The sequence below is a fragment of the Lepidochelys kempii genome, chromosome 15 (assembly GCF_965140285.1).
Source record: "Lepidochelys kempii isolate rLepKem1 chromosome 15, rLepKem1.hap1, whole genome shotgun sequence".
In the NCBI taxonomy this organism is placed as follows: domain Eukaryota; kingdom Metazoa; phylum Chordata; order Testudines; family Cheloniidae; genus Lepidochelys; species Lepidochelys kempii.
Window position 1 is genome coordinate 15510493 of NC_136394.1, and position 12469 is coordinate 15522961.

Below are 12469 nucleotides of genomic sequence, written 5' to 3' on the forward strand. Positions count from 1 at the left end.
GACTGGCGCAGACTAAGCCCTGGCCTTGGCAGAGCGGCAGCGGGCCCGCTCCCCCTGTGTAAACGCCCCCCGCAGTGAAGCCAGAGCTCCCCTCCCGCTTCGCGCCCATTCAGCTCGCGCTGCCCCTCCAGCAGCTCCTGCCCTTCCCCCACACACCAGTGGACCCCCCCCCGGCCGGGTGGCTCCTGGCCCCGCCCCCGGAGGCCCTGCCCCCTCCTCCGCCCGCCCCTTCCCTGTTGCCCTTAAAGCCGCCGTCAGGGGCGGTTGGTGGCCTCGCTCCCCCCTCCCCCTCCGGCGGTGGCGCGTGGCGTGCCCCGCTCCAGGCAAGGCGCCCGCCGGGCCGTACCAACGCGGCCGCCGCGCCCGCCGGGCCGTACCAACGCGGCCATGGCCTTGCCCGCGGAGGCGGCCCGGGGCGTCCTGGGCTCCCTGCTGCGGGACTTCCCGTCCCCGCTGGGCCCGGAGGATCCCCTGCCCTGGAGCGCGCAGGGCAGCGCCGCCCTCAGCAGGGCCGAGGCGCCGGGGGAGCTGGCCGAGTTGGCCAGGAGCTTCCTGGGCGGCAGGTGAGAGCGGGGGGTTGCCAGGGGACTGTGCCTGTCAGCCGGGGGGGGCTGTGCCTGTCAGCCGGTGCTTGGGGGGGGGGGGGAGACAGTAGAGCTGGGGGGGGGGGCTGTGCCTGTCAGCCGGTGCTTGGGGGGGGGGGAAGACAGTAGAGCTGCGGGGGGGCTGTGCCTGTCAGCCGGTGCTTGGGGGGGGGGGGGAGACAGTAGAGCTGGGGGGGGGGCTGTGCCTGTCAGCCGGTGCTTGGGGGGGGGGGGGAAGACAGTAGAGCTGCGGGGGGGCTGTGCCTGTCAGCCGGTGCTTGGGGGGGGGGGAAGACAGTAGAGCTGCGGGGGGGCTGTGCCTGTCAGCCGGTGCTTGGGGGGGGGGGAAGACAGTAGAGCTGGGGGGGGGGCTGTGCCTGTCAGCCGGTGCTTGGGGGGGGGGGAAGACAGTAGAGCTGGGGGGGGCTGTGCCTGTCAGCCGGTGCTTGGGGGGGGGGGGAAGACAGTAGAGCTGGGGGGGGGCTGTGCCTGTCAGCCGGTGCTTGGGGGGGGGAAGACAGTAGAGCTGGGGGGGGGCTGTGCCTGTCAGCCGGTGCTTGGGGGGGGGGGAAGACAGTAGAGCTGGGGGGGGGCTGTGCCTGTCAGCCGGTGCTTGGGGGGGGGGGGGAAGACAGTAGAGCTGCGGGGGGGCTGTGCCTGTCAGCCGGTGCTTGGGGGGGGGGAAGACAGTAGAGCTGCGGGGGGGCTGTGCCTGTCAGCCGGTGCTTGGGGGGGGGGAAAGACAGTAGAGCTGGGGGGGGGCTGTGCCTGTCAGCCGGTGCTTGGGGGGGGGAAGACAGTAGAGCTGGGGGGGGCTGTGCCTGTCAGCCGGTGCTTGGGGGGGGGAAGACAGTAGAGCGGGGGGGGGGCTGTGCCTGTCAGCCGGTGCTGGGGGGGGGGGGGGAAGACAGTAGAGCTGGGGGGGGGCTGTGCCTGTCAGCCAGTGCTGGGGGGGGGAAGACAGTAGAGCTGGGGGGGGCTGTGCCTGTCAGCCGGTGCTTGGGGGGGGAGACAGTAGAGCTGGGGGGGGGGCTGTGCCTGTCAGCTGGGGCGGGGGGGGGGAGTGGGGCTGCCGGTCAGCTGTGGTGGGGGGGGTGAAGACAGTAGAGCTGGGGGGGCTGGCGGAGGGCTGTGCCTGTCAGCCAGGGCTGGGGGGTACAGTAGAGCTGGGGACGCTGTGCCTGTTAGCTGGGGCTTGGAGGGCAGTAAAGCTGGGGGGAATGGGTGGTTGTGCCTGTCGGCTGGGGAGAACTGAAGGGGGCTGTGCCCATTAGCTGGGGCAGGGGGGACACAGTCGAGCTGGAGGGGGATGGGGAGGCTGTGCCTGCCAGCCAGGACGTGGCTGTGGGGACAAGGATGCCTGTGCCCGTCAGCCGGGGATGAGAGGGGCCTGTGCCCACTGCACGGGAGGGGAAGGAAAGGAGGGTGTTGTGCCCACTGGGGACGGGGGCTGTTAGTGGGGTTGGGGGTTTAAGTAATGTGGGTGTATGATTGGGTGGGTTGGTGCAGGAGAGCGAGGGGCTGTACCATGTCTCTTTTCTTATGCCCATGGGTTGGGGCACATGCTCTGTTTTTGGGAAGCACCGAGTAACTGGCTCTCTGCCCTATGCACTGCTGAAAACTGAGCCATGTGTATTGCGTGGACACTTCCAACTTTACATGGTGGGGTTGGGAGACCCTGTGTCCAGGGTGCCTGTGCAGGCTTGACAATGCCCCTTAAAGTCGTCTGGGGCATGAATCAGAAAGATAGTAACCCCATAGTAAGCAGTGAAACTGGTACAGGGTGACAAAGGTGTGCAGAGCTCTATTGGTGTAACTGCAGAGAGTGAAGCTCCATGCATGGAAACAGGAGTAATGGCGAGTCTAGGATAGGAAAATGTTGCTATCACCTGTTGAGTTGCACTGGTGTTCACCACACTGGGAGCTTTAGGTGGACTGGCATGTGTGATTAGACTTGCTCTGAGCCAGGTTACATGACATAATACACCAGCATCCTATTTGCACTAGGATTCCTAGTGTTGCTAATGTCCGTGGAACTTACCATCCCGCACATCTGTTAAGAAATCTTCAGAAAACATCTCTAACCTTGACAGGGTCCTTGCTATTGTTATTGTGCTATCTACTGCTTGAATTGGACTAAGTTTAAAGAGATGCTGTCTTGAAATCTAATTAGTATTAAAAAAACAAAACAAATGTAAACACAAGGTTTTTTAATACATATGTTCCTCTGACCCCTGCCAACTTTTGTAATTTTTACAGTCTCATTTTCTTTTTAAAATGTTTTTCTTTTTCCTTTGTGACAGACGCACATAAATGCGGGAAACTAAAAGTCCCAATCCTCCAACTGGATTTAAGCGGGTGAGCCTGCGATTTCAGAGTGGGTCTCAGTGGGTGCTGTGTTCTACCCGTGTGTAGATCCAGTTGCAGGATCAAGGCCTAAATGATTGACTCGGCATGGAACACAGCTCACTGTGCACAAAGGACTGTCAAATGCACAAAATAAACTGAAAAAACACAATTTTTCAGACTTACCCAAGCTGACTGCAGTTGAAGTATGATACTTCTAACTAGAATAGATACAAATATTTAGACAAAGTTGACATTGTCATTTTCAGCATCCAAGATTGCAGTTCTTAACAGCTTGCCATTATAAACTTACGCTGCTTTGATGATCCTACATCACAATTTCAAGGGAAATATTTTTTTCACCTTGATTCTAATTGGTGGAGGCTCCTTCTCATAGACTCATAGATTTTTAAGGCTTGAAGGGCCTATCATGATCATACAGTCTGACCACCTGCACGCTTCAGGAAACAGAACTCACCCACTCACTCATGAAGGAGGCCCATTAACCTCTGGCTTTGTTGTTGCTTTATAATTTAATCAGTAAATGATGATTCTCTACCCAGACAGAACAACCACATTATTTTATTGATGTAACCCTTTGACCTCTGATTCTCTTCCCTCCCATTGTCTGCCTACCTGTTTGTTACATTCTGTCTCTGGTAAGCACTTCAGAGTAGGGACCATATTTGATATGTTCTGCAAAGCACCTACCACAGTGTGTGCTTTATGGAAGGTAATAATTACAGGGGACTTGCAGAAGAATATTGTGGATTTATGTAGATCTTCACAGGTCTTCTAAATAAAAAGATGGCTTTGTGCTGTCAAAGCAGCTAGGAATTAATGAAGTGAAGAATGAGAGAAAATTAAGATTGCTTCCATTTAGGTACACACACCTCCCTAACGTGTAAACTGTGTATCCAGTTTTCGGGTGGGTATTTGGGGTTGGTGGGATGACATCGGGTAGGGTTTTCAAAAGCATCAAGGTCATTTAGGAGTACCAGTCCCATTAACTTTCTTAGCAACTTTTGCTCCCAAGTCACCTAGGTGACTTTGAAATTCACTCCTATTTGTTCAATGACATACCCAAGGCCCTAAAAGTGATCTGATTTGGGACTATCCTGGCCCCACTGTAGTGCTCTGACCTCTAGACCACACTTGTCTCTTTGACAAATGCAATGATTTTATTTTCAGCAGTTGAGTGCATAAAAAGCATAGCCTTGAAAGGATGTAAGTTTTCTCTGGAAAAGTCAAACATTTTAACATAATCCTTTAACTGTTTTTTAAAAAATGCAACTACAATATATTCCTCTAATATCAGTGGCCTAAAAGCTGCAATTGTCAGGCTATTATGACTGGTGTATTAGATTCATACTCTTGAGCTTTCCAACACCAAAAATGCAAATTAAGTCTCCGATTAAGGTCAGAAATGAAAAGTAGTGTAGTGATCTCAAGACAGTCCTCATTTATGAACTTGTGACTGAGCTGTCTTTGATCAGAGCACCGTTTAATGAAAGTGTTGTATTTTTAAGTTGGATCTGAAATACGTGGTGTGTGGTGTGATTTCTAAACTGTTAGGAGATTAGAGTAGTTTTGGATGTGCACTTTATGGATCCCACCAATGCACGGTGGTGCATGTCTTGAACAAACACCCAGCCAACTAATCACCAAGTGAACCAAGATGATGTTCCTAAAATTCTATGCAGGAAAAAGGAGCTTTCTGTGTTTTGGTCACCTGAAAAAGAACTAACTTTTAGGAATTGGGGCTTCTGCTAGTTATAGCTGCAAATTCAGTTCTGTTCTTGTGTGAATCAGTGGAAGTGGAGAGTCCATGCTGCTTTTGCAGTGCTTTCAACCTATCTGTCACTCATGCTGTTTACACAGAAAGGAGCTTTCCCTGTCAGTAGCAGAATTCTTCACATACCTGCCCTCCAGCCAGTTGTGATTACACAGCCTACATCTGAGAGTTCCTTGAGTCCCACAACCTCATTCTAATATTCCCCCCTCCCCCCCCAGGCTTATTTATTCCTGGTCTACTGCTAGAAAAATTATAGAATTATAACATTCAAAAACCAGTCGGAGAACACTTCAGTCTCTTTGGTCACTCAATTACAGACCTAAAAGTGGCAATTCTTCAACAAAAAAACTTCAGAAACAGACTCCAAAGAGAGACTGCTGAACTGGAATTAATTCACAAACTGGATACAATTAACTTAGGCTTGAATAAAGACTGGGAGTGGATGGGTCATTACACAACGTAAAAGTATTTCCCCATTTTTATTTCCCCCCCTCCCCTGCCCACCCAACCCTACTGTTCCTCTGACGTTCTTGTCAACTACAGGAAATGGCCCACCTTGATTATCACTACAAAAGGTCTCTCTCCCTCTCCCCCCCCCCCCCCCGCTGGTAATAGCTCACCTTACCTGATCACTCTCGTTACAGTGTGTATGGTAACACCCATTGTTTCATGTTCTCTGTGTATATAAACCTCCCCACTGTATTTTCCATTGAATGCATCCGATGAAGTGAGCTGTAGCTCACGAAAGCTTATGCTCAAATAAATGTGTTAGTCTCTAAGGTGCCACAAGTACTCCTTTTCTTAATACAAACTAGGTATCCTTTAGAGCGCACCAGCTGGATCTGCACACAGCAGTAGAGGACTTTACAGATCACACCTTTCTGGTGTGCTTTGCTGCACCACATAGACAAGCCCAGAATTCATGGACTGGCAGCATCCTTGTTTCTTGAGATTGCATCCAGTGTTGTTGTTTAGCAATCCAATGCAAGGAAAAACACTTGTTGCCTCTGGAGGGAGCCGTGTTCGGACATCCACCAGTGGGAGAAGGGTTTCTGTGGCACGGCTTTTGAGAGGAATGAGTGGAAAACTAAATGGGATTCTTCAGGTTCTATAAGGGACTCTGGACCACCAGTTTTGCAGTTTATGGTGAAGAAGCAGCTAGCTAGCTCAAGCCCAATCCAACTCTTGCTCTCGATACGCACTGTTGTCTTTATAGATGGCACTATGAATAATAGTTTTATATAGCTCTGTAGTTATACACATCAAATACTTTCCTTGTCTGAGAGATTATGCAGTCTGAGGCATTGATCCTGTAAAGACTTGCATGTGGGTTTAACTTTATACACTGTGAGTAGTGCGATTTAAGTCAACAGGATTGTTTGCATTCTGCCAAGTTAAACACATTCCTAAGCATTTGCAGAATGAGGGCTTGTGAGAACTTAAATAATACTCTTATATTTTTTTGTAGAATTTTTATTTGAAAAATATTTTCAGGTAAAAGCCACCTGCCATGAAGACTTATAGAAAATGGGTCAATGCGTAAGGAATCCAGAAATGCTTTCCAGTAGCTTTAAAGGTTTTAATTAATCTGAAACTTTTTTAATTTACACATACTAGAAAGTAAAGTGAAATGTGTCCCATCCTAGTATAGAAATGTTTCAGATTCCCTTTTTAAAGGAGCTGAAATTTATTAGAAGATGGTGGCTCTTTGGTTACACACAATATAAAACACAAGCAGGCTTCCTGTTTGAAGAGACTCTACTACAATAATTGTTGTGAGACTCCTCCTAACTTCCTGTTTTGACTGTCTCCCCAACCGCCAATGCCTTTCTGACTGTTTTTTTGGTTTTGTTTGTTTGCCAGTACATATTCACCACCCTGTTGATGGTTTTCAATAAATGTCAAATATTTCTGTTCTCAATAAGGGTTTGTCCTCTCTCTTTTCCCTTCAGTTAATGTTAGATTTCTTTTCCAGGCATTCTGGTTTCAAAAAAACACTTTTAAAAGGAAAATCTAAATTATTTTAATTTTGCCTCAAGATTAATTGTGACACCAGTTCCACTATTTCACAGTAATGCTCTGATCCAGCATTCCCGTTTTTCAAAGGGCGCGTTATGTGCTTTTTGTCTATTATTTCACCTTTTTCCCATTGCATCCCGATTTATTTTCCCTGACCGGGAGCCAAGTATTACTCAGAGATATGCAGATTGTCTTCTGTGATTGTCTTCTTTTCCTTCTGAGAGGAAAAAATAGTGCTGCCATACATCTGGTACAGAGTACAGTTGCATTGAGAGAGAGAATAACTGGAAGTGCCTGGAATTATCTCAGAACTGGAAATAAGTCTTGGGACAGGAAGGAAAATTATGCTTCTGACACTTGAAATCTTCAGTCCTTGTGCAATGTGAGCAAAATTTTCAAAAGCACCTAAGTTACACTGGGACTTAGGATAGGTGCTTTTGAAAATTTTACCCTATGTGTATAAATTGAAAGTCAATAAATAGGCTTCATTAGGCTTTTAAATACAAGATGGATCCTAGTCACTCTTGTGGTTTAGTCTTGATTAGCTTGTGATGTCTACAGATTCCTGGAATGTATTCCAGTGACATTATTCTTTAAATGAATTATATTTTAAATCCATAATAAAATCTGCTGCTCTAGGCTCAGGCTGATAGAGCCGCCTATTAAAGTTGCCTGACATTTCCTGTTATAAGCAACTGACAACAGGGTCTTTCTTATAACTTTGCCAAATATTAACCATTCGGGTTGAAGTTTTCCATGCTGGGTGTCTACCTCAGGATGGATGTTTTGGAAAACTTTAGCCAAAATGGTAAAGCAGTTTCCAAGAATGAGGCTAGGGAAAAATGTTTTCCCTATGTTAAATCCAGAGATCTTTTTTTTTTTTTTGAAAAGCTGTAGCACCCCCCATTACTTGGTAGGAGGGACTTGCAATTGGGCAGGAGAGTGGTTTTTGTGTTTGGGCTTCTTGCTGTCCCCGTGAAAATCTGCCCACATTTGGCCAAGTTATAAGCATGTGAAAAATTGCACATGCTCTTTAGAGGTGACTTAGATTTTAGCAGTTAAATTCCCTAAAGAGCCAGTACACAGAACTCTAACGCATGGCAGAGCAGGACTTTTCCTGCAGTTGCAGCTCTGGGCTGCTGAGAGCCATATTGTGCCCCAGAACTGAAAGCAAAGATAGTGTCTCTTTCTTGGGTTCTCAGGGCCAGACTGCACCCCCCCCCCCCCCCAATGCTGGGCCCAGGTAATGTGGAGGAGGAAGCTACCTGATCTGAATGCAAAGAGGAGAAGAGTCACACCTATGCAGGGAGAGCAGATTGGGACAAGGAGCTTGAAGGGGAAGGGGGCTGTGAGCTGTGGGTGGAGGATGGGAGAAATAACTGTGACTGTCTGGGAAAGGAAATGGACTTGGAATCAGGGAGAGAAATAGGATCACAGTAGCTCTGGGAGCCAGTAGGAAAGGGAGGGCTGAGATGCACTGGCTGGGCAAAACGAGACTGGAGCTGAGAAGCATTTGGACAAGGGGAAGAAGGTGATAGATCTGATGAGGAGCCAAGGTGCAGAGAAGGAAGATTGTGATAAGGAGCTGGAAGGTTGAAAGGGGAACTTGGGATGCCTGGGCAAGGAGAGTGGGACAGGAATTCTGGACAAATGAGGCAAGGATTTGCTATGGTAAAAATAGTATGTTAAAAGAACATTATTCAGGTTGTAAGGCAAGCACTCAACAATTAGGAAATGTGGGAATTCAGGTTGTCAGTGTTTGCTTTGGTGTAATTATGTATATAAAGAGAAAATGATCTCTTGTCCCTATACCTCCCCTGAATCCTCCTTAATGGCTCTTTCTCATACCTCCTTTTTTGGGTGATGCTGGTAACTCTTTTTTGACACAACCTCTGCTTTCAGTAGCACTGTGATCCAGTAGTTTCAGTATATGTGTGTGTGTGTGTGTGTGTGTGTATATATATATATATACACACACACACACATTGCGACAAAGTTCCTGCTCTACCTTGGTGGATCTTGCACTTATTGGCGGATTTGCTCACCTTGGAGCTTCATGGCAGCCCTCAGCTTGGCCGTTTTTCTGAACCCACAGTCCAGGTCGACTCCTCCTGTGTCTGACCAGGAGTTGGGAGGATCTGCGGGGAATCCGGGCCTGCCCTCTACTCCAGGTTCCAGCCCAGGGCCTGTGGAATGCAGCTGTCTAGAGTGCCTCCTGGAACAGCTGTGCAACAGCTACAACTCCCTGGGCTACTTCCCCATGACCTCCTCCCAACACCTTCTTTATCCTCACCATAGGACCTTCCTCCTTGGTGTCTGATAATGCTTGTACACCTCAGTCCTCCAACAGTCCATGTTATCACTCTCAGCTCCTACTGCCTCTTGCTCCCAGCTCCTCACACGCACACCACAAACTGAAGTGAGCTCCTTTTTAAAACCCAGGTGCCCTGATTAGCCTGCGTTAATTGATTCTAGCAGCTTCTTGATTGGCTGCAGGTGTTCTAATCAGCCTGTCTTAATTGTCTCCAGAAGGTTCCTGATTGTTCTGGAACCTTCCCTGTTACCTTACCCAGGGAAAAGGGACCTACTTAACCTGGGGCTAATATATCTGCCTTCTATTGCTCTCCTTTAGCCATCTGACCCTGTCACAACATATAATACAGTAATGCAAAGTATTTAGCGACATTACAAATATCATAATGGAATGTAGTGGGCGTACCAACATTGTTTTCACAGCAAGCCTTTAGAATAAGAGTGACTCATCCAGGAGTTACAGATTGTTGGTGATATCTCACGTGAAGCATGACTTTACAAACTATTCTTTCTGTATTTGGTGGGAACTGCTGTACTCTGTAGTAGCATGATTGAAGGAAATCATGGGATTAACAGAAATGGCTGCCTCTTCTAGAAACCCCATTGTTCACACTAATCAATGGTATTGTTGGAATCAGAAGCATCTTTTTAGAGTCCTGCACACAAGATGAAAATGACATCAATAGTAATGTGATGTCATTTATTAACACAGCTTGCTAAAATAACCAGTGCATTGGCAGGTCTATACTACGGGGCTAAGTCGACCTAAGTTACGTGAATAACGTAGCTGGAGTTGACGTACCTTAGGTTGACTTATTGCAGTGTCTACACCATGCTGGGCTGAAGGGAGAAACTCTCTCATCAACTTACCTTGTGTTTCTCATTCTGGTGGAGTACCAGTGACGATGGGAGAGTGTATGCCAGTCGATCTAGCGGGTCTTCCCTAGACCCAAGTGTCGATGCCCCAGTAAGTGGAGACAAGCCCTAATAGTTGTTTGTGACCAATGAAGCAGAATTTTGCCTTGGCTGCTTCCACTTCAGACTTGCGAAGTTAACTTTTTTTTATTGCAGATGATTCATCCATAATTAATATGTGCTAAAATTCCTTTACCACCACAGCTGGGTTGGGATTAATACAATTATAGTGAGTATATTCGTATAAACCATTATTGTATTCCCTCTGTCATCTTTCAAACTGGTATCTTTGTCGTGATGAGATGGAAAAGTTCCACATCAGAACAGCTATGAGATTATCAGTTTTGCCAGAAGAAATGTTCAAAAGTCATTTAAGCCATGTTATGTTTTCCAGCTTTTCTCTGCAAACATGAGGACTAGAAACTTACTTCATTTTTTTAAATGGAAGTGGAGATCTCTGCTAATTGTATGCTTTCAGGGGATTTAAGTATAACATCAAATATCATGAGACTCATGATCATGAGAGTTGGTAACACTGGATATTGCTTGGTTTGGAGCTCTTGTTTGGATTAAATCTGAACACGTGTTTGCATGATATCAGGAGATCAGCATCTAAATTGGAGACACTGTGCTGTTTTCTGTTGGGGACAAAAAAAAAATCTTAGGGTATTGGGATTGCCATCTTAGATCAGTGTCATATCATATCATAGTCCAGCTTTCCCCCATTTCTCAGGAATAAGTTTAGCTGGTTTTTGCACCAGAGTTCTTTATGTACATTTGATGGCTGGCAGCAGATAGACTGAGCTGTGTAATATTTCCATTCTTGCCCCCACTCAGCTTTGGCCTGTGGAAGTTGAATAAGAATTTTGCCCCTGGTAATGCTGTGCTTGTGTTCATGTATTAAATAGAAATGCACAATAAATTATGAGTTGCATCCGGAGAAGAGCAGATTGCTAAAAAGGATCTCTGGTCTTGGCAGACACAATGTAATATAAATGCTGGTGCCATCGAGCCAAGTAAGTAGCTAAATTCTATCAATTTTTCCATGTTTAGTTTGATTTCCTTTCTATTTTAAACACACAAAAATATAGACCATTTGTCCATCTCTTTAAATTTGGCATGGCTCAAGCTGTTGCTGTGCATGATGTGCTGACCACTTCTTCCCTAACTAGGAGCAGCTTTCCAGGCTGGCTGATGCCATGCTCAACAAGGCCTTTGGATATGGTGGTGGAAAACTGCAGAGTTCAGCTGCAGCTGTAATTTCTTGCCCCCTACCTAGACCCAAGTGTTTGCCTGTGTCATCTTCTGAAACATGCTTACTGCTGAAGGAGTTGGTGGCAGGACAATACTGTAGAACTTGATACTGACAAAATAATGCATAATTGAGCGCTCCGCGCAGAGTAGCACTCATCAATACAGGTAACTGGTTTCTGGCAAACTTGACCCATTGCAAGTAGAAAACAGAAAATAGACTAGACAGCTCACCTAAGAAGTGACCAGTGCACTGTGGGATTCTGTGAACTGCCAGAAGTTGTGTAAAATACATTGATTTATTTTGATCCTTGGAAAAACTAATTCAGTTTTCCACTTGTAGAATTTGCAGGCTCTGCTCCAGTAGTTTGTATGAAATTACTCTGCTTCTGTTGAAATCGTTGTTATCCTAAATGTTATGTTCCACTTCTGAACAGTGCCATTTAGTTCATAGCCATGGGTGGGTGGCTGTCTTGGGGCAGGGCTTCTACTGCAGAGAAGTCTCTACATGCATCTGTCAGTTACAATTCTGAACATTCCCAAAGGGGAGGGGATGCTTCTAAGTTAAAAGAAAAGGAGTACTTGTGGCACCTTAGAGACTAACCAATTTATTAGAGCATAAGCTTTCGTGAGCTACAGCTCACTTCATCAGATGCATATCGTGGAAACTGCAGCAGACTTTATATATACACAATTAAGTTAAGAGAGCCAACCCCCATGTGACTCTTTAAAATGTTAATTGATACATAGCAATTCTGTGCCCCACACCACAAGGCTTGGGCTTCACTTTATGGCTCACAGAGGGAAGGTTAATAACAGATGTTACTGGGTTGTTGTTTTTTTCCCCAGGGAGTTTTATAATCTCTCAACCCCTTACTGTGATCAATAACCTGTCACCATCTAGGACTTGGAATCAGACTTCTTCAGTGAGAGCTGTATTCCCCTTGGAATTGACTCAGCAGAGAATGGATGAGGTGGGAAGGGCGGGGATTGTTTATCCCCTCCTCCCCAACATGTTATGTGTGTTTGAGTTTTGTTGATCTTGCTCTTGGGAATGAAGAGGGAATGGTGGGTGGTTCTTTAGTAGTATCTACTTTCTATAAGGCTGTTATCAAAATATAGATACTTCAGCCAGCAATAATAGAGATTCTGAAGATCAGATCCTGAAGTCTAGTCTTTGACAGTTTTGTCAGAAAAGAATCCTATGGTGATTATTTTATTTTTCCAGCTGGATGAAAACCGTTCT

The 12469-nt window shown here is 46.8% G+C and overlaps 1 protein-coding gene across 1 annotated transcript in view; it reads left to right on the forward strand.

The window, feature by feature from the left end:
- The first annotated feature begins 244 nt into the window (after window positions 1–244).
- The window catches only part of PPM1F (protein phosphatase, Mg2+/Mn2+ dependent 1F), a 42296-nt gene continuing 30071 nt past the window's right edge, over window positions 245–12469 (forward strand). Inside the window, exon 1 of the mRNA XM_073313627.2 lies at window positions 245–563. Within this exon, the coding sequence (XP_073169728.1) occupies window positions 388–563 (176 nt within the window). The 5' untranslated portion in view covers window positions 245–387. The remainder of the gene's footprint in view (window positions 564–12469) is intronic.